Here is a 27746-nt window from a genome sequence, read left to right as displayed (position 1 = left end):
AAAGTGGATCTGTTATACAGATACATATATCCACTCTTTTTTAGATTCTTTTCCCATAGAGGCCATTACAGAATATTGAGTAGAGTTCCCTGTGCTATATATAGTATGTCCTTATTAGTTATCTATTTTATATATAGTAGTATGTTTATGTCAATCCCAGTCTCGCAGTTTATCCCTCCTTCTGTTTCTCCCCGGTAATCATAAGTTTGTAAAACATTAACAATTGTTTTAAATGGCATTATAAAGTTCTCTAAAATATTAGATAAAAATTTTTTTATTTAAGAAATTATGTAGCCCCCACCTGTTTTTCGGAAAAAGCAAACTGATGGATGTGATATTACTATTTCTTGTCGTAGGCATTCAGCGAAATTCAAGGACTAACAGATCAGGCAGACAAGTTGATAGGACAGAAAAATCTTCTGACTCGCAAACGGAATATTTTGATACGGAAAGTATCATCTCTTTCAGGTGAGATAAGTGAATGATCTCTGATAAAGAGTACAAATATAGCTTTAGTGAGGAAAATCCTTAGTAGATCTTTCACATACTACTTAGTTTCAGGCTTGGTTCCCAGAGTTAACATCAGAATTATCGTTTGACTGGGTGGGACATTTCTTCTGGATTATAATTACTCTTGCCTTCCATAGTTTAGGGGAATATAGTTAAATCAACTGGATTTCAGTTGACTCTATTTCTCATTATTACGTGGGGTCTTATAGAGAGTAACAGTTTATTCCCTATCAACCTATAGGTAAGACAGAAGAAGTGGTCCTGAAGAAGCTAGAGTATATTTATGCAAAACAACAAGCATTAGAGGCACAAAAAAGAAAAAAGAAGATGGGATCAGATGAGTTTGATGTGTCTCCCAGAACTAGCAAACAGCAGGAAGGATCTTCTGCATCATCTGTAGATCTCGGACAGATGTTTATAAATAACAGGAAGGGGAAACCTTTGATTCTTTCCAGAAAAAAAGACCAGGCCACAGGTAGGAGAGACATTCTTTGCTTTCTTTAATGTAGACGAACATTAGTTTAGTTTAGAGAACTGAATGTCTTCTCTTGGCCATCATTTTAGTTTTAATTAAATGAAAGATGGGTTGTATTAAAAGTAGAATATTAACTACATTAGATTTCAGTTTCTAGCTTTACACACTCAAGCAAATCCTAGTAAGTTATCAGTCATGGTAACATATAAGACCTACTTCCGATAGCAGTCTTCAGACAAGTATTTTTCTTCTAATGTTTCAGTATTTTTTTTAAGCTGCCATCTTTTCAGACTTTATAAATGAACTCTTGATTTCCCTGCAGTTCTGCTCATGAGTTGAGGAAGTTTGGATCTAGATGAGACAAATAAATTGGAAATTTTTTTTAAAGTTTATTTTTGTTAATCAGGCTCTACTTTTCATCAGATTGCAGTCTGTCAATGAATTGCTATTAAGGAACAAAGTAAATTGGTTTTGATTTTTTTATTCTCTCCTATCTTGATTTTGGAAGTGAGGCTATATTGATTTTATATTACTTGTTTATATCCTTTGAGAATGGTATATCCTTTTTTACTCTTTGGATAGCACAGTGTATGAACCAAGGAAATCTGGTTTATTATATCAACTAAGAAAGTAGTGATAGATACTAAAACATGAGTTAGTTTTAACATTGCACATTTAAATGATGTTATTGCTAAGAAAGAATTTTAATGATCGTTTAGTCCAGTCACCTCATTTTACAGGTGGAAAAACTAAGGTCTAAAGACTTGAAGTAATTTCTTAGCGGTATATAGGAAAGCAAACCTAGGGATAAAATTGTGTGTGCCTTCATCCTCATTCACCATCAAGACCATCAGAAGCATTCCATTGAAAAAGTGGTTCCATGGCTCTGTTCCTCAACAATAAGAAATTCTGTCCCTTAAGAGAATCACTGGACAGGTACTGGAAAATGGTTCAAAAAGTAAATTGCAAGTTGAGGTTCCCTAACTAAATTTGAATTTTATTTCTTGCTTTTTAAGACAAGGTGTGGTTTTTAGAGATGTCTCCTACACTCTTAGGCTATTCACTAGCATTAATTGAAGATCTTTTATCCTTAACTAATTTCTGCTCTTCCTTACAGAAAATACCTCATCCTCTAACACTCCACACACCTCTGCCAACATTGTGATGACTCCACAAGGGCAGTTGCTCACTTTAAAAGGTCCCTTATTCTCAGGACCAGTGGTTACTGTTTCTCCTGCTCTCCTAGAAGCAGATCTGAAACCTCAAGTTGCCAGCAGTGCTGTGGCTCAGTCAGGTATGTCATAAGTGTTGTCTTTCATGGGTAGTGAAAAAGAGTTATCCCTGGTATCTCAAAGTGACAGAGAAAGCCTTTGAATGTGTTCTGTAATGATAAAGAGCTATTGTATTCGAGTTTGCCTTTGTAAGAGAAGATTGTCTTTTTAGAACATGTTTTGCCCTATCTGTGGTATTGAATGGTCTTTTTTACCTGGGAATGGGAACTATTTTGCGATCTCTTCTAATTTCTGAGTAGGAAAAGAATTGAAAAGATGTGAAAGTAAAAGGAGGTTGAGGAGTCATTGTTTTAGTTTTTGGTGTTAATAAATATTTATCAATTTTGTGTTGTACTCAGAGATGGTACACTCCTACATTACCAGCCTGATACAGTTTCAGCACCCTCCCTTTTGGGGATAAGGAGTTAAGGTGAAAAGGAAATTTCACTTGGACGAAATTTTAGGTTTTAGGAACCTGAATTTTTATTAAGGTAAAAGGGTATCCTTACCAGTACTAATACTGCTAAACCCAGTCTGGAGGAGTCATCCTTTCTTACAGTGCTGCCTCTAGGGCTTCATCTTTCCCTCAGAGTAGCAGTTAATTGGACAAACAGAATCAAGGTGCATGTCTGCCTCAGGATAAAAAAATAAACTTGGGGAGCATTTCTATAAAATAATTAAATAGAACTTTTATTAATGATGGAATATCAAAGTGTCTTTTGGTTAGATTTTACCTATTTTCTTGTTAGGCTAAGTCCGTAATTTGAAAAACTGGTATTTCCTTTCATCTTCTTGATAAAAGTAGACTGGTGAAATTTTAACTACAACTCCCATGAGATGGTCATTGGGTATGAATGAGAGTACTTACCACTGTAGATATAAATGAGTTTTTTTTTTCCCCCCAGAAAACGACGACTTATTTATGATGCCAAGAATTGTTAATGTGACATCATTGGCCACGGAGGGAGGTTTGGTAGATATGGGTGGCAGCAAATACCCTCATGAAGTTCCTGATGGCAAGCCGCCTGACCACCTGAAAAACACTGTCAGGAATGAAGATAACTCCTGTGAAGATTTGGGTAGAATCTCTTCCAGAGGCAACCACAGAGATGTCAGAATGGCACTGGGTACAACACAGGTTTATCTGTCAAATAAAGATTCTGGTTTTCCACAAATAGTTGATGTTTCCAGTATGCAAGAAGCACAGGAGTTCTTACCCAAAAAGATTTCCAGTGATATGAGAGGAATTCAGCATAAATGGAAAGAGAGTGAATCAAGACGGGAGAGACTGAAGACAAAGGAGTCTCCATTTCATAAATTAAAGATGAAAGATCTCAAAGACTCAAGCATAGAGATGGAATTGAGAAAGGTAGCATCAGCTATAGAGGAAGCAGCACTGGATCCCAGCGAACTGCTAACTAATATGGAAGATGAGGATGATACTGATGAGACACTGACATCTCTGCTCAATGAGATTGCCTTTCTTAATCAGCAGTTAAATGATGACTCTGTTAACCTGGCTGAACTGCCCAGCTCTATGGATACAGAGTTCCCAGGGGATGCTCGACAGGCTTTTATCAGTAAGCTTCCTCCTGGGAACAGAGCAACTTTCCAGGTTGGCCACTTGGGAACTGGTTTGAAAGAATTGCCTGATGTTCAAGGGGAAAGTGACTCTGTCAGCCCACTCCTCTTGCACTTAGAAGATGATGACTTTTCTGAGAATGAAAAACAACTTGCAGAACCAGCCTCTGAGCCAGATGTCCTTAAGATTGTTATTGACTCTGAGATAAAGGATTCTGTTGTTTCCCACAGGAAAGCTGGTGATGAAGGGAAGAGTACTGGCATCCCTGCAGAGCCTGAAAGTGTGTCTTCACCCCCCATCCTACACATGAAGGCTGGCCTAGAAAACAGCAGCACAGATACTTTGTGGAGGCCGATGCCAAAATTGGCACCTCTTGGTTTAAAAGTAGCTAATCCTTCCAGTGATGTAGATGGTCAGAGTCTCAAGGTGATGCCTTGTTTGGCACCTGTAGCTGCCAAAGCTGGGTCAGTTGGACACAAAATGAACTTAACAGGGAATGACCAGGAATGCCGGGACAGTAAGATGATGCCTACATTGGCACCTGTTGTGGCCAAACTGGGCAACTCTGGGGCCTCACCAAGTTCTGCAGGGAAATGAACTTATTTGTCCTCAGGCAGAAGCCAGGCTGTGAGGGGAAACCTCCTTTCTCTGCAGGCACCTGTTTGTGTCATGGAACTGTGATCCTTGACTTTGATGCAGTGGATGATGGTAGAGAAAGGGGGTAGGGTGCTGACCTCGGTATAAGAAATTACTACTATGAAATTCTGATCATGTTAAAATGTGTTACCTCACTTGTGGTGCTGGGTCTCCTCATCCTCTCTAAGAAGATGCGATCCATTACTGAACACGAGGTGCCCCTCTTACCCAAGGAATTCATAACAAGACTGTAGGTCCATAGTGGTTCCTAGTTCTTCCCTCCCAGAGTAAAAGCTGCTTGAGACTTTGGAGTTGCTATGAACTGAACCTTAGTTGATAGCTGTTGTTTAAGTTGTTTAAATCTGAAGTGCAAGGAATGTGATGCACTTGTGCAGAGGGATCCAGAAGAGATAGTTTTTAGTTGGTGTTTCAAGAGTAGGGGGAGAGAGGATGGGTACCATGGAATACCAAAGTGAAGGACTTAGTGTCATTCAACAAAATTTTCTCTTCTTTTATATCCCAAGTAGCTTCCATTCCCTCACCTTTTCAATCAGAATTATAAATCCAAGCCTTCTGGTAAAGTAGGAATGCTTTAAAACAAAAACTTTTTATTACTAAGGTAATCATTTTGAGATGTTAAAATTACTAGTTCTCCCTTATTGTCTTTGGGTGTTGAGAAGACCATTTCATAGTACCAAGGATTTCTACCTGGATTACATATTTTGGAGGTAGGCATAGAGGGAGTCCACCCCCTTTCACAAATCACATCACTCAAGAGACAGCTAAAATGAAAAGCATTCCCTCTCCATACCAGAGACAGTGGCCAAAATAAAAATCTGTGAGGCTGGATGTTCCCCAAATCAAGCCAGCCTCCTGGTGCTTGAAGGTTTCATTCACTATTACCTGCACAGGATGTAAAGAAAAGAAAAGTCACAGTAGGCATTCTTTACCAGGGAAATAAGGCAGTATTTGAATCACAAGATATATTTTTTATTATCTGCTACCATGGATTCAGTGATCTGTAGAGCTTTTTCACTCATTAGCTGTCAGGGTATGAAGGACTGACAGCCTGTAAAGATAAAGATATTTATATTTTTGTATAGTTGTTTTCATAGATTTCTCAAAGGCTGAAGTTTTCAACCTAGGAGATGAGATTTGTATTGAGTATAGAAATGATGTTTCCTATCTAGTTTGTAAATAATCATGGTGCACTTGAGGGGTCTCTTGGAAACTCCTGGGGGCAAGAATCACTATTCTGAAAATGTATAGACTGGGATTTAGCTGCTGCATTTTGCCTTTCTTAAATAATTATATTTTGGAATGTAACCCCTGTTCTGTCTTCATTGACAGGATTTGCTTGTGTTGTGAAACACTAACACAAGAGCTTCCAGTGCCTGGGCTGTGCCTAGGTGATGCTGTTTCTTCTACATCCCCTGCCTTCTTTATCCCAAATCCCACTCAGCATATCTTCAAAACTAGGTTGTGAAACCAACTTTGGAATGGTCCTAGCTAGTGAATTATTACCTCCGTGGTTGGTTCCCTTTCTAGTAACTCTGGTAATAAACAGATTGAAAAGGGTGGGAAATTTTCTTCTGCAAATTGCAGTGGGAACAAATTCTTTGTTGGTTTTGTGTTACTTGCCTTTCTAGACCTCCTCATCAGCATTCAACCTTCCCACCTCTAAAGGTTACTGAAGAAGCTTGAAGTAGGTAATGAGCACCCCTCAGCTTCTCATTATCCCTCCCACTTCTCTTTACCCAGGAGGTTTCATTCAATGCCTTAGCCAAGGAGTCCAGCACCTGTCTTCCCTGCTAATAATTGTCCTTGGAGATGCTAGTAGTTTAATCCAGGTATAGCAGTTTCCCATTATTTCTTTGCTTGTCTTGTCCTTGCATTTCCTCCTGACTTCCCAAGGCTCTTGTAGCTTCTGAGGGTCAGCCAAGGAGCAGGCAAGTGAGCGAGTAATCCTCAGGAAAAGAAGGACCATTCTGCTTCTGAACACTGTTCTTTTTTTTTTAGAAGAAAATAGACAAGTAATATTCATTACTTGATGGGAAGATATTTAACTCTGTTTATCAGAGATGTACAAAGATAGAAATGAGAGATGATCCCAGCTGTTCAAGGAAGGCTGCAGATATCATTACAAAACCCCCAAGATAATGGTGTTTTCAAGACCTTCCTGGAACTAGAAAGTTGTTAGGGCTAATTTTAGGAGGGCTCAATCTTCAGAACAATCCTGCAGTCTTGATAGAAATCTAAAATCTCCAAAAACTCCTACCTTTTAACCTTACCCCAGGAGAAACTGATCTATGAAAATTACATGTGTGGTTATGAAAGATGTAGTTGAGTGAGGAGTTGAGGAATTGGGAGGATAGTGAGCTCTCACCCTAACTCTATAAGAAGCATGATCTCAGTAGGCCAATAATTTGCCTTTTTATACATCTGTAAATAAATGGAATGTTTTTAAGAATATAATTATGTCAGATTTAGCTTTTTCTTTTATATATTAAATATATATATATATCTTTCTTTTTCTGCTTTTGAAAAATGACTATTTTTTTAGAAACCTAAGAACAGAAGAAATTTGGCAAGTGGAAGGAAGAATGTATAAACTTGAAATAAATCAGTTACAATAATTAAAGCAGGACTTGGTGTTGGGAGGTTTGTGCTGAGTTGGAGTAGAGAATTCTAATGTCCTGAGACATATTTGGGAGAAGTGCCGCTGAAGGAGATAATAATAGGTATTCCTTACTGTTTTCAAAGTTTCGGACATGCCATTTGGAGGAGGTTTTTGGTGGTCTAATCTTTGCAGCGTGTTTTACATGGAGACTTCGAAATTTTGTACAACTTGATGACAAGTATTTGGCTTAAGGAGTCATTCTACAGTGAGGAATGGCTAGCCTCATAGTACCAGTGTGTTCAGGGTGTAACATACGTGTTCCCCTGGTGAATAACAGGACATAAACATAGTCTTAGTGGCTAAGGACAATAGATATTCTTAAAGCAAGCTATATGTTAACTAGTATTACAGTTTACAAAAATTTTTTATTAAAGGAGTCCTTTTAGACATTGAACTACTCTAGAGTCACTAACAGATCAAGTCCAGTTATATAAACTTCATACAAATTACTGTGTGTAATTTTTTTCCCCAGAATTATGGTGAAATACTTAACAGGCCTTTCTGTAACAAGTTGAAAAATGTTTGAACGTGGAAGTAAGGCAGACAATCCATATATTATTTGGAGCAGGGTTTAGTAGTATAGTTTTTTTCCCCCTAATTATACTAGTTGAGATATTGAAATGGAATGATATCAGGTGAATTGAGAGGTAAATGCACTTTGAAGATGGGTCTGAAAAATGATGACCCTTATTCCTCACTCCCAGGAGATTAAAAAAAAAAATGCACAGAGGCACAGAGTAGGAACATTTTCAGATACTTTTATAACCAAGAATCAGAATGGATTTCTTGCACAGAATTGGTGATTTTTAAGAAAATGTAAGGGCATCAGTACTTCATGTTATTGTATTATCTCTAATGAAATTTTACATGAACATGAATTGCTGGATGCAGAGAAAATAGACTTAATGCCATTTGGAGAAAAAAAAACAGCCAAAAATGTGTTTTTGAAATTAAGTTAGAGGGAAATAATTTGATATATACAACTTTTGAACTGAGGCATAATTGTAGTATATTAAATATGACTGAACTGCTCTACAAAGATATGTTAAGTGTAGAGTGATAGTGATGGAGGTATGTATGGAGGGTGAGAAGGCTAAACCATGGGAGGAGTTGGAAATTTTGAGACAAATCTAAACTCTACTAAATTCTATTATTGTAAACTCTGCTGTTAGATTTTGTTAAATAGGAAAGCAGTATTGGAAGCATTGTTTTGAGATCCATCCTGTTTCCAACTGCGAACACTGGTCTCAGCTGTCCCACAGTGCCTTGCATGTAAAGGTGCTCAATAAATATTTGAATTGATGAGCAAATGTTTACTCTAGCCTGTTAGTTTTCTAGGATCTTATAATTGCACTTATTTGTTAAGTCTAGGGTGAATTTAAAAATCTTACCTAATGAGCATCATGAAAACAGACAATGGTATACACCTTTCCTAGACATCTAGAATTTTAGAATCTGACAACCATGTATACATATTGAGGACATAGACAAGCAGAATAAAAAGTGAAATAGCACACGAACAGTGAAATATGTATGTAAGGGTCAGCTGCATTTTGGAGGGTGGGGTAGCAATTATTTAATTTGGATAAAAGGGAATAATCCTGTTCACATTTGACCTGGGATTATTATTTTCTCATCTTACAGCGTATTCCCATATTGGCACTTAAAAGGCTACATGCTATGTATCCTAGATGGTGAAGGTTGGACTAAATTGTGAAGAATTAAAAATACGTGATTTTGATCCTATACTGGAAGTATCCAGATTCTAGACTTAAGAAATCTCTTAATTACACTGTTCTCAGTTGCTTATCACCTAGATCATCTTTGACAATGAAAACAGGAGCTTGTATTGTCTCTGCAATTTCAGCTTCAGATGGGAGTAATTTGGGGAACATTTTCTCTAAGAGGATAAACCAAGGTAGCTTAGTACAGGAAATGACCAATGACATTCTGTAAACCCATTTCCTGGCCATGAGTGGTTATGTAAGTGAGAAAGCTACTAGTGGACACAAAAATTATCTGGAGAGAATTAGGGACAACTCTAGTGGGTGGAGATGGCAGTTGCTAGGGGATGCAGCACACAAGTAAGGACACCAGGTGGCACCCTTTATTAACAGTGTTATATTGGTTCCTTCTCCCCCCACCCCCCACCCCACACCCAATGGAGGTAAAATCACAGACTAGCAAGGAGTTGAAGGAACCAACCCCCTATTTCTTACTGTAGCTATTACCAGTTGGTCTTCCCAGGAGGTGACTTCGCTGATCTTTGTGTCGACTTGTTAGCTTTACAGTTCTCATTTTTAATACCTGCTACAATACACACAAGAATATACCTGTTTTGCCACTTGGCTGTACAAGACCCACTCAACAGCAATGGGTTTAGGAGTCCTTCCCTATTGCTAACAGATCATCTCCCCCAGGGGTTCCAAGGACCTGTCTGGGTCAGATGAGAGATGTATCAGTGTACTATTTCTCTGGAGCCCAAGTGTTTTGGCATAGGTTAAACTTTTTGTAAGGTAATTTCTCTAAATAGCAATGAGGCAGAAAGGCTCCTAGAAAATAATCTTAGACTGAAACACGTATGAAATAATATGTAAAGGTATTTCTGTGCACGCTCTGCCATCCCCCACACCCCGCCCATGAGCTAGAAAAACTATACCACGGAATCTAGTGGCAGCAAGCTTGGCATTGATCTCGCCCAAGTAACTGTACTACGGAAAAGGTTTCATGAGTAAGTTTTGACAGGAACATGGAAAATATCTGGAGCAACAAAGTCCTGGTTAACTCTGGATGAGAACACAATGGAACATTGGAGGCTAAGGAATCCATGAAACAGATCCATAGGCACATTGACCTGACACCCCGCCTCCCTTCCTGCCTAAGCTCCCTCCCCTTTCTTCCATCACGGCCAATCAGGTTGCCTAGTTCAATATACCTCTCGGCGATCGAAAGAGTTACTCAGGAGAGTCATTTCCACGTAGGTCAACGCGCCGGACAGGCGGCGAGCAGAATCTATTTTATCCGTTTTAAATCCCAGCCCTTGGGAACAGACCTTATGGCTGTACCCAAGTCTTGTAATTCTGAGCTAGGAGTTAGTTTCAGCTCTGGTCCCTCGGGTCTATCAAATGCCAACCGTAGCACCCTGGGGGCGTGGTTACCGTTTTGTTGGGGCTCTGGAAAGTGCACTTATCTGGGGGGCCGGGCCTGATAATACCATAAAAGGCTTGGTTTTCTCAGTTCTGAAGCCGTGTTCTGCCGACCTTCCTCTAGCAACCATACTCGCGACTGCATTGTGCGGAATCCGTGGTTCGCAAGTCCCTTGCCCTCTACTTCCTAGACCCCTTCATTGGCTCCGCCCCTATAAGCAGTACTTGTCCACTCTGGGAACGCCCCCCTGCGTAGAGACCGCTCCCCCTAGCCTCTGCTCCTCCTACCCAGCTCGTAGCTGAGCCCAGGCGGTAGTTCGCGTTTTGAGCCGCTCGTGCCACCATAGCTGTTGCTGCCGCTGCCGCTGCCGCTGCCGCTGCCGCCGCGGAGCTGAAATCGCTGAGCGCGATGCTTGAGGGAGCTGCGAGCCGGACGGCCCGCGCGGCCCGGGGCCGGTGAGGCTGGCCCCGAGTGGGGGCGCTGGCGAGTAGCAGGGGCTTCTGAGGGAGCGGAAAGTGAAAGGTTTAGGGCTCCTGCGGCTGGCCGAGAGGGAGCTCGGGAGGGTCGTGGGTGGGGGAGGGAGGCTCCCGTGGCAGAACGGGTTGCAGGGCCACAGCGAGCCCCGCCACGCTGAGTGTCCCTGCGGCCGCCAGCGCAGGTGCTGAAGGATCCCGTGGGACTCCTCGGTGGCCTCGGCGGCCTCCTTCTTTGGACACTGCAGATGCCATGAGAACAGTTGGGAATTAACGGGAATCAGACCGGCCACTAGCCCTTCTAGGGCCCATCCCATCCTTTCAGTTGAACGCCTCTGGCAGGTGTGGCCCTGGCGTTTCTTCGGAGCTCAGGCTTTTTAGCCCCCCTTTACAAAAGTCTGCCCTTCAGGCGTTGTAAGAAACCGCACTGGGCTTGAAGGTGGGGATGAGGCAAAGGGAGAGGGCAGTACCTAGAGATAAGAGCTGCAGACACGGCTAGGCGGAAGGTAAGGTGTCTTCTGCCATCTCAGGTCAGTGAGAGGGCATACTGGAAGGCCCTGTGGAGTGGGAAAGCAGTGCCGCTGTTGAGACAAGTCCTAAGATTGCGCCAGGAAGTGCCCCGGGGGGCTCCTCATCATGATGGCTGTGGAAGGGTCAACCATTACCAGCCGGATCAAGAACCTTCTGCGATCCCCATCCATCAAATTACGCAGGAGTAAGGCAGGAAACCGGCGAGAGGACCTCAGCTCCAAGGTGAGTCCTAGTATTGGGAGCCACCCCTTTCCTCCCCTATCCTCCTCTGCGCCATGTACATCTTTTACCTTACTCTTTCTTGGGAAGGAGGAGAACTAGAAGCTCACTTTGGCTCTAAAGGACCGAGTGTGCCCATCTCTGCCCCTCAAGAAAGCAATGAGCAAGCAGGGATGAGCATGCTGAGATTCATCTATGAAAAGGGAAGAACATGAGGAAGGCAACCCGGGTTCAGTTGTGGCCTCACTACAAACTAAGTCTGTGCTTGGGGAAGCCAGTTGATATGCTGTGACTCAGTTTTCCTTCTTGGAAGAGGGTAGTGGGACCACATATCCTGTGAAGGGCTAAGCTGCCACTAATGTAGCCGCAAGTGTTAGTGTCACAGCTGGGGTTATGTAAGACAGTGGCAGCAGAAAGAAATATGCTAAAACACCGAGTCGGAGGAATCGGCTAGGTAAATGCTCTTCCCTGGTGTCAAAACAAATTTACTTATCTGTTCAAGAGACCTGAATTAATTTAACTGGAGTTTCTTGGCTTTTTAGGAATGGTAACATGCAAGGGGCCAAATATCTGCCAGGCAAGCAATTCTGGTTTGCCCTTGAACATTGCTTATCTCATTCACTATATCTCACCCTGCTGCAGAAGTTCCTCAGAGACCACGTCCCTTTCCATCCCCTCCCATGTCTGGGTGTAGATGTTTATGCTTTCTTGAACTTTGTAGAGCCCCACAAGTTTGGGAATACAAAAGTAGACTAATTTATTTAATTCCTGAGGGAACCTGGGGCCTTGTTGCCACAGGATCAGATTAGGCTTTTGTGTCTTATAAGCAGCCTGTAAACACAGTAGCCTTGTGTAGTGCAGGATTGCTACAGGGAGAGACATTTGAGACAGCAGCATTTTGTTGCCTTGCCTGTATCTCTTCAGAGATGAGTAAACCCAATGAGGAATGATTTAGAATGCTAATGTACAGCATGGCAGAGTTCTGGGAGGACTTAACTCAGATCCCTGTCCCTTAGCAAAACCTTACTTGGATTTGGTCAGAAGGTGAACACCTTTGCTGTATATTTCATTCAACAGGAATCAAAATTGGGCGCAAGGTTCCATGGCTGTGGAGATAGTGACTTTTCCGAGTGCTCTTATTAATCATTGTTCATAGTCTCCAGAGGCAGGAGAATGAGCCTGAAACATAGGCACTGTCTTAGATTTGGCTCCATTCACTCATTTGTTGTGTTGGATCATTCTTAGTACTGTAAGCTCTCATATTCTTGGCTGGTAACTTGGCAATGACCAGCACCATTAGAGCCATCTTCGTGTCTCTTTGGTCTCTTTTTCTGAACAAGAATGGTATAGGTAATAGAAATGTATGATGGGAGTTTAGTCTTCAGTATTAATACTTATTGTAACCGGATGGTACGGTTACCATTCTTTAAAATTTACCATGTCGTTCATCATTAATGCATTCTACAAACGTTTATTGTGTGCCTATTATGTGTAGAATCAGCAATGAATAAAACATCATATCCTTGCTATCAAAGAGCTTGTGGCTGTCAGACATGTAAACAAATAATTACAACATGGTGTGGTAAATGCTGTCCTAGAAGTATGTATAAAGGTGTTAATGGCAGCACAGGGGAGGGAAACTAAATCAGCTTAGGGGGATTAGAAAAAAAACTTCACAGAGGAAGGGATGCTCGAACTGTGAGTCCTGAGGCAAGAGAAGAGGAGAAGCTCTCAAGGAAAACAGTGAAAAAAGGAATCCTTGGCATCACCATGAAACATCCCTGCTTCAAATAGGAATTCAGTGCTTCAGACTGCTTTAAATGGCTTTGTTTGTCCTAGAGCTGAGAATGAAGGAAATACTTAGCTAAAGTTGAATGACTCTTGAACAGTCTGACAGAGCAAGAGTGCTGGTGCATATCTTTAGCACCCAAAGTAGTAGCTGCCTTTGTGTGCCTCGGACCTTGCAGATGCCTGACTCCCCACACTCCTTACTGAAGACTCTACCTGAGATGATTCTAAAAGCCTGCCTTGTGGTAACCAACGTTAAGACCTGGTGTACAAGGCTTTGTGAGTTGCTCTAATATGTGGTAGCTGTGGTAACAGTCAGAGAGTTTGTGCTTCATGGATAAATAACTCTGAAACAAAATTTGAAGACCAAAAGACATATGCCTTTTGTGTGGGGTGGGGACAAAGAAGGAAGCGACAGAGGGCCTTTCTGCAGCTCTTAACCTCATATGGCCTGCTGCTTTGAATCATAACTGTTCCTGCTGTCTAAAGTAGGCTTTTCACCAAATTCTCCACTTATTTTTAGATCCAACTCTATATTTACTGGAGCCACAGGGCCTTCTCTGACTAGCCCTACTACCTTGGAACCAATCTCTAATTGTTCTTTTATGTATTTCTTCATTTCCTAAGGTCAGAGCCATGTTCTTTATTTCCTTTACATCACACTGTGTAGTACAGTGTAAGGAATGCGCTAAATACTAAATGAATGAATGAATGAGAACAATTTAAAGCTGTCAAATATAGTGGGGATAAACTTGAAATTCCATAAGAATAGCAAAAATGATCAGGAGGAGTTTGTGACCTCTTTAGTAGAGAAATCAAAATTAGGAAGAATAAAATGTGAAAAAAAGAAATAGAGATGTAGCCTATTTAGGTGTGAAGGGCATTAGAGAGAAAGGAAAGTAGTGCTCATTAAAGGCTTTTTAATTCAGGAGAGACCTAGTTAAAAATATGGTTAAAATATGGTTAAAAGCCAAAGTGAGAGTCAGTAGAGATGGGGATTTAAGTTATTAGAGAGAGTAGATGAGAGCTGAGGTTTGTATTAAACTTTCTCTAAGGGAGGGAAGGAAGTCTCTGCAGTGTAATAGAATTGGAAAAGAGTAATTTGAGGTTTCATGCCAGATCTGCTGAGTCTTGATGAAGTGTAACTCAAAGTTATCAGTTGTAAACACTCTTCAACTTCAAATCCTATGCAATTGTCAGTTCTTTCTCTCATCTCAGTTGAACTGTGTTTTCTTTAAGAAGCAAATGTGTGTGCTCTTGATAGCTAACCCTCCCCCTCTTTTCTTAAGTTTCTGAAAGATTTTTATGTGGAAGGAGCTGGGTTGTTTTTCATTTTAACAAAGGACAGAAATGGACTGAAGCCAAGCAGGCAAGATTTAAATTAGGGATACAAAAGGATTGCCTGTGCTGGAGGGTTGTTAGGTTTTGAAAAAATGAGTGAGGGAGGTTTTGAAATCTTCTTCCTTATTAATAGCCATTAATACAATCCGAGTTATATATTATCCCTTTGGAAACAATGGACAAGGTGACTGCAACTTTCTTCTAGTTCTCAGTTTTTATGAATATAAGTCTAATTCATATCCTCCCCCCCCACCATTTCTTCCCCCAGTGTTTCTCCGGCCTGATTGTATGGTAGTGCTTTGAGCCTTTTAGTATGTGGCTGTAAGAAGAATTTGTGTAGGTGAGTTTCATAGAGAAGAAAAAAGTGGCAGTAATCTAATTTCAGCTTTGGATTAGTGTTTGAGCCCAGGTATTAGTATTGAGACTCTTTATTATGCCTATTTGGCAGTGAGGAGTCATATTCATTTTTTTAAAATATAAATTTATTTATTTACTTATTTATTTTTGGCTGTGTTGGGTCTTCGTTGCTGCACGCGGGCTTTCTCTAGCTGTGGCGAGCCGGGGCTACTCTTCGGTGCATGGGCTTCTCATCGCGGTGGCTTCTCGTGTTGTGGAGCATGGGCTCTAGGTGTGCAGGCTTCAGTAGTTGTGGCTCCCGGGCTCTAGAGCGCAGGCTCAGTAGTCGTGGCGCGTGGGCTTATTTGCTCTGCCGCATGTGGGATCTTCTCGGACCAGGGCTCGAACCTGTGTCCCCTGCACTGGCAGGCGGATTCTTAACCAGTGCGCCACCAGGGAAATCCTTTTTTCAAAGCATTTATGGATCACTGGCTGGCTCTAGCTTGATGGCGCTCAACTTGGGGGAGAGGTCAGGAGGGCAGTAAGACATCAGAATACCTGTGCAACTTTTAAAAAAATACGCATTCCTGGGCCTCATCCTATCTATATGGAATCAGAACCTCTGGGGGTAGAGTTTGTTAGTTGTGTATATATTAAGTTCCACCAGAAGCCCACTGCTGGTTTCAGCCCACCCTGAAATCTGTTGGCTTCATACCCAAGTCCTCTTTGAGGCTTCTTGAGAATATGTAAAGCTAGCCCAGTAAGTATACTCTTCTCCTTGAGCAGTTTGTTTAATCTCCATTGTATCTTCTGGACTGATTGCTCTGTTAAACTGCTGTATCAGGAATAGATCTGAGAGAAGTGCCCTGTTGTAGGGTAAGATGTAAGGAGCTGGTCATTGCCTTACTTAGATCAGCAGGAATTTCCCTTGGGGGCAGAAATAGGAAAACTTTATGATAATATCCCTGAGTCCTAGCCAGTTTTTTTGTCACCATTCCACTACCCACTGCCCTTGGGACTCATAGCAACCAAGAGTTTTTAGTGTATAATACATACTCTCTGGGCTCCCCACCTAGAATAGATGACCGAGAGTAGAGGCCTCTGTGGCCAGCAGCCCTGCCCCTCACCTGTCTTTGTGAGTGAACTTGGGCAAGTTCTTGTTGAGTTTTCTGTCTATGATATAGTCTTCAGTTAAGGCTTGTGAAGTGTCTTGAGCTCCTCAGAACAGGTGGTGTACAGGGAAAAGTGTGAGGTGTTCTGGTCTTGTTCCTTTGATCTCCATTTCCTTTTCCTTCCGGTGCCTGCAGCTGCCCTCAGCCTTCAAAGTAAGTCTCACTGGAGAGAGAGGATTCTTCTCTCTGCAGCCCAACACCTCTTGCTTTGCTGTCTAAAATAGCCCAGCCTCTTCAGGCTTTAAGTTGTCTTGCAAAGCCTGCCCTCATCCATTTGGCCTCACTTATTTCGGAGTCTAACAGTACTGCTGCTTTCCAAGTTTCTTTTCCCTCTCTCAGCTTGTAATTTAGGGCAAGTTTCCCCTGTTGGATCTGTTTGAGTCACTGTCTTCTTTCTTGCTAGTATTTTGACTGTCTTTGGGGCCATTGGTATTTCTCTGACTTCACTTCTCTCTTCTGTTTGTTATCTGTATGTTTTCATTTCTTGACTAATGAAAAAACATTCATAGAAACGAGGCTTCAGCCTGACCTCTATAACCTCTCTGTCAACCCCCTGAGTCTCAAGTTGGACTTGTGGCTGTTATCACTGCCTCTTTGTTTGGAAAACAGTCTAGGGCTTGAAATTTGGGACTATGTTTATTCAAACTAAGCTTCTCTGGGAATGTGGTCTGTCCCACTGTTGTTCTCAGAGTATCTGTTGGTTTTTACTTCATGTCCAGACTGCCCTGTTGGTAGGAAAAAAAGCTACAGTGTTTTCAGTAGGGTTTGTTATATTATGAATCACATTCCCACTGCTACAAGCTAAGCCTCTCCTCTGGGCTCTGTTGTTTAATGCAGGACAGGGCCAGGTTTCTGTCAGCTTTCTTTCACATCAGTTCTCAGTAGAGGTGTGGAGTGAGAGCTGCCCATCTGTTTGGAAGTTTACTGAATCAAATCCACATTATGGATTTTACTTTAACTTCTGTTACCTCTTTTTAAAAAATGGGGGGTAGGAGGAGGGCAAGAAATAAAGTGAGTGTGGCAGACAGATTGGGCACTGTACTCTTTAGGGTTGGTATTTTTGGTGGTTCAGATTTTCCAAATCTTGGTTTCCTTCCTCCTAACTGTTGTATCAGCAAGTTCACAGTGCTTCTTAATTGGCCACAGCATTTTCCTCTGGTTTTGAAGGATGCTTACAGAAGAATGAGTTCATATTATGGATATCTCCTCTTAGACTTCTAGGGAGTGAATTCCACCCTCTCTCATTTTGTCACAGAGAATGTTTGTAATGCTCTATGTGTTGTTTCCCTAGTCTATAAAACAGTCTCTTTTTAGGTTAGATTTTTAAATTTATACACTTTATCTCCCCCCCAAACCTGGAATGGAGCTAAAGATACTTTCCCTTCCCTGCCCCTTCATTCATAGTTGAGATTTAAATGTAGTGGGAGATCTTGGAACAACACTTTGTGAGACCACGTGGCTGTTTTATTTTGTTTTTTTCCCCACTTTGTCACATTCTCTTTTGGTGGAATCCTGAGAAGGAATTCCTCAGGTTCTTCTGGGTTTGAACATTGCTTCTCACTTGTGCTGAGCTCACTAAGTTTCTGACTTCCCGTCATACCTCTCCTCTGTCTTTGCTTTCTTTGTTCCTGTAGTGGTGCTTCTGGTCATTTCCCCGTGAGTTCAGCTGACCCATTAAAGGTGCTTGCACTTAAAAACGAAACTTAAAAAAATTGTGAGATATAACAGGCATTGAAAAGTTTATGAAATATAATAATATAACCTTGTATTGTGAATAATTATAAAATGATTGCTCACATAACCACCACCCAAGTCAAGAAATAGAACACTGCCAAGTTACTGAAGGATGTGATGCTAATGGTGTCATTAAGGTGAGATGAGATTTTTGTCTTATGTAATTAAGATGATTTTATTGTTAAAAATTAAAATACTCAAGGACTTGATCTTGACTATTTGTCCTTTTCAAGTTTCTTCTTCTCTATCCATTATAGATTTGTGCTATTCAACATTTCCAGGTAGTATGCTTATTGGAACCACCCCTTTCCAGCCTTTGTTGTCAGTGCTTCCTGTCTTTATCTTACAATAATAATACTAGAAATAATAATATTTGTAGTGGTAATAATGGCTAACATTTATTGAGTTTTTTGCTGTGTACTGTGCTTAAGCATGTACGTATATTATCTCATTTAAGTTTCACACCACCCTACTATAAGTACTATTACTATCCCCATTTCATAAATAAGGAAACTGATGCTCAGAGAGGTGGTTATATAGCCAGTAGATGACTGAGCTGGGATTCAAATCTTGGCTATCTTAACTCCAAAGCCTGCTCTTAATCTTTATCCTATACTCCTCCCAGGGAGTCTTCGTGTGCAAAACATGACACTGAGCACAGAAGTATGCCCAGTATTGCTATAGCCAAGAGTCACATCTGCGATCAGCTTGGAAAAGGGCAGTACCTTAAAAAATATACTTTTCCCCCAATATTCCCCATAAAAGTTAATTTAGTGAACTTCTTAGAACGTTATTTTAGAACCATCATTCAGTAACCCTTGTCCCTTGCATCCTTGCTCCTCTTCCCACTCCCAACTCCAGATTTCACGAACTGTATCCCAACTTCTCATTCTATGGTACCATTAGGAACTGTACAGCTCGTGGTTCTGTGGGTACGTGAATGTCAAGTTGACAGGGCACAGCTGTGTGGTTCCAGATGACCATAAGCCACAAGCAGTTGCTGCTTCTCTCTTGGAGTTGGAGTGAGGTGCGGGAGTGAAGTGGAGACCAACAGATGCCTCGGTTGTTTTCGTGTGTGGGTATCATGAGGCTTTAAACTGTTTTGCTCTTAGTTGGCGGTTGATTGTGTAGCTCACACTCCTGACTGCTTGTTAGTGCCACCTACCCCAAATCTCTCCTTCTTCATCCCCATTCTCCACCTCTTTGTTACCTCTGTGGCTGTCCCTACGCACAACTGACCTTATCTTGGAAGCTGTGGAGAGTCGCTGAGTTGAAATGCCTGTTTTCTGTGAAAGAAGCTGGATCTAAAATACCCTGTGCCAGGGCTGACCTGGATGATGACAGTTGGGGCTCAGGGAACATGAAAATGAGGTCATTTGCCCACCTGACTCTGTTTGGCTGGGTGGGCTCCGGGGTTGCTAAGTTCCTTGAGCAAGTGCCTTGCCTCACCTGATCTCAAACTTGTATTATTTTGATTTATTTCCTGAAATAGGCAACAGTGATAACATTATGGTTGCAAAAGCGTGGGATCTTAATGCATGCTTTCCTGCAGCTGCCCCAGTTAGTCCTGAGGAGAGGAAGCCCCACGCTAGTTTGTGATCATGGGGGAGGAGCTCGGAGCATGCTCAGAACTCTTGACTCTTGCCATCACTCAGCTACTGCCTACAGAAAAGCAAGCAGCTGCTCGTCAGGGCTAAACATGCAATGGGCAGGCTGCAGGCTTGCCTCTGGTACCCTGACACTATTGGTCAGCTTCTATTTGGGAAAGCACAGTATCTTTGTACACCATGATGGTTTTCGTATGACCTAATAACCTGCTGCTGACTTTTCTGAACATGCCCTTTCTCCTTATGCTGTCCTTCCTTCCCCAGGCTGCTTTGGTCTCCCTTTGGAGGCCTCCACAGCAGCTGTGGTAGAGACTTTCCCTCATAGTTGGCTGGTGAACAGGGCTTCTCTGAGTTGAGGTGTAGACAGATTAGTGGGTGGGGGCAAGAGGCCAGTGGTCCTGTTAAAATGCAGATTGAGATTCAGACCCACCCCGAGACTCTGCATTACTACCAGGCTCCCAAGTGACGCCCATGCTGCTCTTCCTTGGGCCATACTTTAAGAAGCCATGCTGATTGTGTGTGTGTGTGTGTGTGTGTGTGTGTGTGTGTGTGTGTGTGTGTAGTGGGGGCTGGTGGGACAGCTTCCTCACTTCTGAGGGAACTGGATTCTCTCTCATTTGTAAAATTGGAATACTGATGGCTTTCTCCCAGGGCTGTTGTGAGGATTCAATGAGATTTAATGAATGTGAAAGCACATTGTAAGATCTAAATAAGTTTACAGCTATTAAGGGGTTTCTAATATTATCAGGGTCCACAGATTTCTAGAATATCCAGGAATTTTCTTCTAATTTGCTGGCAAGATTTTATTCCTTCAAGTTTCCATTTGTGAGAAGTCCTTTTTTTGCAGGTTCAACCTCTTCTGTTCCAACACTGAATCATCCTCCCTGTGCAGCTTTTTATTGTGACCTATCTTCAGCCCCTTTTTCTTGCCAGTATTAATTTGTATCAACTATACTTTAACTACTGACCAAAAGAAAGATTTAGCAAATATTCTTTTTGATACTAACTACTGTGTAATTTATTTCAGGGCTATGGATATGATTTTGGGGAATTAAAAAAGGCAAGCTAGTGAACCAGGAGTGGGGGGAGTCCTAATTTACTGTGTCTGATTGGAAATCACTGGAGTAGTAAGCATGCTTTTTTGTTTTGTTTTGTTTTGTTTGCGGTACGCGGGCCTCTCACTGTTGTGGCCTCTCCCGTTGGGGAGCACAGGCTCAGCGACCATGGCTCATGGGCCCAGCTGCTCCGTGGCATGTGGGCTCTTCCCGGACCGGGGCACGAACCCGTGTCCCCTGCATCGGCAGGCGGACTCTCAATCACTGCGCCACCAGGGAAGCCCAGTAAGCATGCTTCTTAACAGCAGTAGCTTCTGTAGAAATAAATATAACTTTTTTCTTCTTTTGGGGCTAATTCATTTATACTGGGAAATAATTTGGGAAGTGAATTAGTCTTAGAGCTTCCTTTCAGATTAAGAATTTAAAGGCAGAGTGAAACGCATTAATTTTATGACCCATTGTTTTATGTTTCTAATGTTTGGATGAGAGTGAAATATTCTATTTAAATAATTTTTCCTTAAAGAAAATATATGAAGATGTGGGGAAACAAGTGCACTCATACCCTTCTGCTGTTAGTGAAAGCAGACATTGATCTAACCTTTTTAGAGGACAACTTGGTAATAGCCATTAGAAGAAAAATTTACATATTCATATCTTTTGATTTAACAGTTATAATTCTGGGATTTTAGTCTATGCAAACACTTACACCACACAAAAGTGTATATAACTGAATTTTTCTGTTGTTGGGGAGGGTTATTCACAGTAGTGAAATCTTTGAAGTAATCCAAGTAACCATCAATGGGAGATTGGTGTACATCCATAAATGAAATACCTTGTACTGGTTGAAAAGAATGAGTTCAATCTATATATACTGATATGAGAGGGTATACAAGATCTATTAAGTGACAAAAAGCAAACTGTATAACAGTTTTTATGTTAATGATTATTTATATTTTGTTAAAACATGTATGTTAGTATATGCATAGAAAAAATTGTGAGGCTGTAAATACCAAACTGTTGTTAAAATTGGTTACCTCAGGGAGGGATAGTAGATTATGGTGGACATTCACTGTCTACATTTCTATATTTCTGTAATGTTGGAATTTTTTACGATGAGTGTGTGTTATTTTTGTAAGTAGAAAAAAAATAGTAAAGATAAAAGTCTCTCCAATTTAAACATGTGTATTTCATATTTAAATCTAAAATGTTTAAATTTAAAAATCTGTATACTCATTTTATTAAAGAAGTTGTGTACAAATGTTGGAAAATATATCTGGTATAATAAACTTTGTTTTTTTAGTAATAATAGGACTTAAAAATATTTTCTCACAAATTCATCATTAACTTCTTGAATTTGAAATAATTCATTTCTTTTTTTAAAAAAATATTTATTTATTTAGGCTGTGCCAGGTCTTAGTTGCGGCACGTGAGATCTTCGTTGCTGCATGCGGGCTCTTTAGTTGCGACATGAGGAATCTTTAGTTGCGGCATGCATGTGGGATTCTAGTTCCCCGACCAGGGATCGAACCTGGGCCCCCTGCATTGGGAGCGTGGAGTCTTAGCCACTGGACCACCAGGGAAGTCCCGAGATAATTCATTTCTGATACTCAAAAATATTTCCTTGGTTAGCTTTGTAAATAAAATGTCTTTTTATACTTTCTGAAGTACATGTGCTTTCTGAAAAGAGTTTTTTACACCATATAGAGAAACATAAAGAAGAAAACAGGTCATTCGTAATTCTAACATCCAGAATAACTACTTATAGCTCCATTCATTTCTGATTAAAAAGGACAGGTAAAGCTCTTTTTAAATAATAGGATTGTTACTTTTATTAAACAAAAATTATCTCAATCTTTTTGGACTTACTCGTTAATTATAATTTAAGTCATATTTATGAAGAGCCATGCCATGCATGTATTTACTAAAGTCAGGGGTAAAACTGTTTGGTTTGTAATCATGCAAGGCACATGGATTATTCCATTCAGACCTTCACCAATCTTTCTGGAAAGGCATCAGAATCCTGCTTCCTGATCCAGCTTCTAGGTTTGGCTATGATAGATGGAGAATTCTCTAGGAGGTTAAAGGATTTACTAAGTAAGATGCACCAAAGAATATTCACAAATATTTTTAAAGTATTAAAAATGGATTCAACAAATATACTATATTAAACATTGTGCGCTGTGCTATAAGCATAGAGTTGTATGAGATACAGCCTCTGCCTTACAGGAGATTATAGAGTAGCAGGAGAGATAAGACAGATCCTTAAAGAACTTCTGTACAAGGTACTAAGTAACACATGCCGTGTGAATGATGAAAATTAAGTGCTGCTGTAAGAATTCCAAGGAGGGAGGAGTCACTTCTGGCCAGGTTGATCACAGAAAGAATCATAGGGGATGTGATACTTGAGCTGGTTCTTGAAGGAAGGGGTAGGGTTTCAGTATGGGATGGTGGAAGGGAAGGGCATTCCAGGCAGAAGAATATAAACAAAAGCCCCAGAGCTCCTTTCCAGAATAATGAATAATCCAGATTGACAAAAGCACATCATTCATATGGTGAGTAGAAGGAAATAGAATTAGAAGAACGATAGGGCCCATTGACAGATGGATGCTAGGCTAAGACATTTATAATTTATTTAGTTGGCATTAAGGAGCCATTGAAAGTTTTTGAGCAGGTGAGGGACATGATCATAGCTGTACTATGGAAAGATTATTCTAATGGGTTGGGGAGGGGAGGGCAGGGTCTACAGTAAGGAGCTTGATTAGAAAGCCATTGCTGTATCCAGGAATATGGTGCCAAAGGCCTCAACCAGGGTGTTGGCGTTAGGAATGGAAAGGAAATGAGAATTTTATAGAGAATAACACATTGAAGAGAGCTTCCTTCTTCTAGGAGAGTCTCATGGAACAAGTTGGCATGATTGCAGGAACACTTGAGAGTCTGCTCCACTCCCCTTATCCCAGAACACACATTCACTTTGCACACTTAGTCCAGATAAGGAACAGTTAGTATTCTCCCTGGTTACAAAGTTTGGAAACCAAGAGATTAAGAAAACTCAGGCATGTAGAGGTGGTGAATGAGGAAGAATTAGACCTTTCTTGATGATCAGATTTTTAGGTCATAAAGCTTTGTTTGTGGTTCTGGTCTTGGTATAGCAAGGACTGACCTTAGAGAGGAAAAAAATTTTTTTTCCTCTATTCTGGTTGCTTAAATTGAGATGTCTCCTATCCTTGCCTTTCTGATAACTGGAAGAGAAAGGGAGGGTAGGAGTACCTGCTTTATACCAGGCACTGTGTTATTCAAGCTGCTGTTTGGACTTGGGTGCCCGCTGTTGGCTGTATTGTAATTGAGTCCTTTGGCTAGAGGCCTCTCATTGGCTCCCTTCTGGTTTGAGGTCTGGTGCCATCCTTACCTCTTCCTCCATCTGCACATGAAATCATAATCCCCTGCTTCTAACACTGTAGTTTTAGTTGCCTTGGAAATGGGTGTCAGCTGTCTGTGTTGACTGTAGGTTCTAATGCCAGCTGGATGTGAGCATGCTCTGACCAGGTGGGGTACTCTGACATTGGAAGACCCTCTGTTACTCTTTCTCTGCAACCATCTCTGTGAGGAGAGGTCAGAACGCATTTTTAGACCCATTTAAGCTACTGATAAGACCTGCTACTTTTTAAAAAACATTAACGCTAGGAGGAGAGAACCCTGTTGCCCCTCTACTTCATCCTGTGCCCTTTGCCTTCTACCTTGGTTCTCAGACCTGTCCCTGATGCCTCCATGATGGCTTGGTGACTTCCCTGTGTGCTCTTTCAGAAACTGCAACATTCTGGTTGTTTTGGAGAACCTGAACTCCCTCCTTGGTCACCATGGTTTCTGGAACCAGACAGACTTAGGTTTGAATCCTGGTTCTTCCACTGACTACTTACTTGACTCCTTCATAACTAAAATGGAAATAATACTAGTCCTTTATAAACTTGTCAAGAGTATTCAATGAGATGGTCTTACAAAGCGTTTAGCACAGTTCTTGGCGCAGAGTACACATTCAATAAATGGTATTATGGCTGTAGATCCTCTCTCTGCCCAAGACCTTTTGCAGCCCATGGGTGTGGGTATTCTTGTAAGAATACTCAGAGCATTGTTTTCTCCCTAGTCCCAGGAGGGGTTGAAATTTGGAAATAAAAAGGCAAAATGCTTTAATTGAATAGTTCCCCACCTGATTAATCACTAGAACCACCTGGAGAGCTTGTTGCCTCTCACTGTTGTGGCCCCTCCCATTGCGGAGCACAGGCTCCGGACGCGCAGGCTCAGCAGCCATGGCTCACGGGCCCAGCCGCTCCGCAGCATGTGGGAGATCCCGGGGCCCCGGACGGGCACGAACCCATGTCCCCTGCATCGGCAGGTGGACTCTCAACCACTGCGCCACCAGGGAAGCCCAGGAGAGCTTTAATATGCAGATTCTTGAAGCCCGCTCCATAGCTGTTGATCAAGAATCTTGCAGAGGCAGGGGATGGGTATAGGGTAGGGACTGCTATCTGAAAAAAACTTAAGTCCTCTGAGTAATTCTGTTGATCAGCCGGAATTGGGAACCTCTGTTCTCTAGTCTCCAGGGGCTTATGCTAAAGGATCTCTAAGGTCACCTCTTCCCAAGCAGTGGCAGACTCACCTTCCTTAGAAGCTAAGGCTATTTTAATCTCAGCACAGCAGAATTGGCTCAATTCCAACAAATCTTGATCTCTAGTGAGGGAACTTGGTTTTTCTGTCATACTGGAAGTTATTTGTTTCTGGGAGACTTCATGGTATAGAAAGTAGAACCATAAATCAGCCCCAGAAACCAGGAGCAGAGTAGAGAGGCAAGGTCTGTTCTACAGTTTTGGAGTGGCCATTGTGTCTCTTCCTGCCTCTGACCAGATGGCACTTTGGTCTCTGAAGGAGCAGGAGTGAGTGAGCTTGGGCATGATACCCGCTTCCCCCTCCCCCCTCCCAGAGCTGGTCACTGGGTCTGTGCCCAGCTGGCTAAGTCTCTGCACAAAGCCTCCTGGCCTTGGCTTCCTCTGTGGCTTTTGCATAAGTGGCAGTTCTCAGAATCTGGTGGAGGATCTGCTTTGTGAGATTAGAGTGTAGTGTGTGGGCAAGAGACAGGCATAGTTATTCTTAACCTGCAGGAAGGGAGGGAAGGGCAGAGGGGGCTCTGCCTCGGACAGGTCTGTGACATGCTTGTTTATAGAAATAGCAAGCCCATAGTTTGGCTGGAATGACTTACAACTCAGGTATTTATAACTTGTATTGAGTGGGATTAAGAAGTAGAGAAGGGGAGAAGGGGGAAGAAAGAAATTGGTGGCAACAAAACATGGCAACCAAAACAGAGATCGGCTTCCTCCCAGTTGCTGGGGTTTCTTTACCAGTTTGAGGTCAGCTAAATCCTAGATGACCCTGGCCTTTTGTGGCTCTGGCCCCTTAGTTTTCTCTCTCAAGGGAGCAGCTGCTTTCTTGCCACTGCAGACTCCCTGTAGTAGTCCCTCACACTAAGAAAGCAAGAACAGATTCGAATCGTGTATGCTGTGGGCTCAACAAGAAACCCTTCTCTAGCAGTGCTGTTGTCTTGTGTGTGTGTTGGCTCCACACACTGGATCTCTCATTGGCTGGTGCCTCTCCTCTAGCTTGTGGGCTGGTCAGATCTAGGGACTGGAGAGAGAGGTACCAGAAGAGTTTAGAAGGCCTTGCTTAGAGTTCCTGAGATCATGTGTTTAGGGGGTTGGGACTGCTGGGGACCCTGTGCTATGTTGCAGATGGCTTTGGACTCTGGAGAGTCCAGTTCTTGCTTCTTCACTTCTTTTTAGCACTTACATTGACTACCCCATCCTTCTGGGAACTCTCCCCTTCACAGGCTTCCTGGTTCTCCTTCTCCCTTTCTAACTGCCTGAGCCCTCACCTTCTCCATACTCTAAAAATAGCTACAGCCCCATTTCTGTCCTCAGCCTCACTCTCTCTTCCCTCTGTCTTCTCCTGCCTCATTGTACTTTCAGTAGTGGTTTTCACCTCCTTGTGAATAATTCTTTTTTAAAAAAAATGTTTTATTTATTTTTATTATTATTGTTGTTTTGGCTGCATCAGGTCTTGTTGCGGCACGCAGGATCTTTCATTGTGGCGCGCAGGCTTCTCTCTAGTTGTGGCGCGTGGGCTTCAGAGTGCGTGGGCTCAGTAGTTGCGGCACACGGGCTCCCTAGTTGCGGCACGCAGGCTCTCAGGTTGTGGTGCGCAGGCTCAGTAGCTGCGGCGCGCAGGCTTAGTTGCCCCATGGCATGTGGGGTCTTAGTTCCCCAACCAGAGATCGAACCCATGTCCCCTGCATTGGAAGATGGACTCTTAACCACTGGACCACCAAGGAAGTTCTGTGAATAATTCTTTTTCTTTCCATAGATTTTTTAAAATTTATTTATTTTATTATTTATTTTATTTTTGGCTGTGTTGGGTATTCATTTGCTGCACTCAGGCTTTTCTCTAGTTGCGGAGAGCGGGGGGCGCTGCTCTTCGTTGTGGTGCACGGGCTTCTCATTGCTGCGGCTTCTCTTGTTGCGGAGCACGGGCTCTAGGCGCGTGGGCTTCAGTAATCGTGGCATGTGGGCTCAGTAGTTGTGGCTCATGGGCTCTAGAGTGCAGGCTCAGTAGTGGTGGCACCCTGGCTTAGTTGCTCCACGGCATGTGGGATCTTCCCGGACCAGGGCTCAAGCCCATGTCCCCTGCATTGGCAGGCAGATTCTTAACCACTGTGCCACCAGGGAAGCCCCCGTGAATAATTCTTTTTTTTTTTTTTTTTAATGTTTTTTTTTTTTGTAGTACGTGGGCCTCTCACTGTTGTGGCCTCTCCCGTTGCGGAGCACAGGCTCCGGACGCGCAGGCTCAGCGGCCATGGCTCATGGGCCCAGCCGCTCCGCGGCATGTGGGATCTTCCCGGACCGGGGCACAAACCTGTGTCCCCTGCATCGGCAGGCGGACTCTCAACCACTGCGCCACCAGGGAAGCCCCCGTGAATAATTCTTAAATATCTATTTCTAGTCCTCACCTCTCTCCCAAGCATCAATTCCATGTGTATGTTGCTAAGTTGAATGTTCTGTGGTTCCTACTAAATATTCCTGAAGCGACTTAGATTCAACATGTCTAAAACCGACATCATCGGTTCCCATCCTTCCCCCCTTTGTCCAGA

At 42.2% G+C, this 27746-nt stretch overlaps 2 protein-coding genes across 13 annotated transcripts in view; both read left to right on the top strand.

Annotated features, from left to right (window-relative positions):
- Positions 1-7006, top strand: part of MGA (MAX dimerization protein MGA) — a 155675-nt gene extending 148669 nt beyond the window's left edge. For all 12 annotated transcript variants that reach the window (XM_022587399.2, XM_089905020.1, XM_089904997.1 and 9 more), the window contains 4 exons: positions 357-468; positions 752-985; positions 2103-2279; positions 3162-7006. In XM_022587399.2, the coding sequence (XP_022443107.2) occupies positions 357-468; positions 752-985; positions 2103-2279; positions 3162-4435 (1797 nt within the window). In that variant the 3' untranslated portion in view covers positions 4436-7006. The remainder of the gene's footprint in view (positions 1-356; positions 469-751; positions 986-2102; positions 2280-3161) is intronic.
- Positions 7007-10867: 3861 nt separating this feature from the next.
- Positions 10868-27746, top strand: part of MAPKBP1 (mitogen-activated protein kinase binding protein 1) — a 51693-nt gene continuing 34814 nt past the window's right edge. The window contains exon 1 of the mRNA XM_022587406.3: positions 10868-11527. Coding sequence (XP_022443114.2) covers positions 11411-11527 — 117 coding nt within the window. The 5' untranslated portion in view covers positions 10868-11410. The remainder of the gene's footprint in view (positions 11528-27746) is intronic.

Source organism: Delphinapterus leucas, chromosome 2, assembly GCF_059928025.1.
Source record: "Delphinapterus leucas isolate spDelLeu-1000000601 "Yukka" chromosome 2, BTC_Dleu_Yukka2, whole genome shotgun sequence".
NCBI lineage: Eukaryota > Metazoa > Chordata > Mammalia > Artiodactyla > Monodontidae > Delphinapterus > Delphinapterus leucas.
Note: the sequence above shows the minus strand (reverse complement) of the source record. Positions and strands in the feature narration are given on the sequence as shown.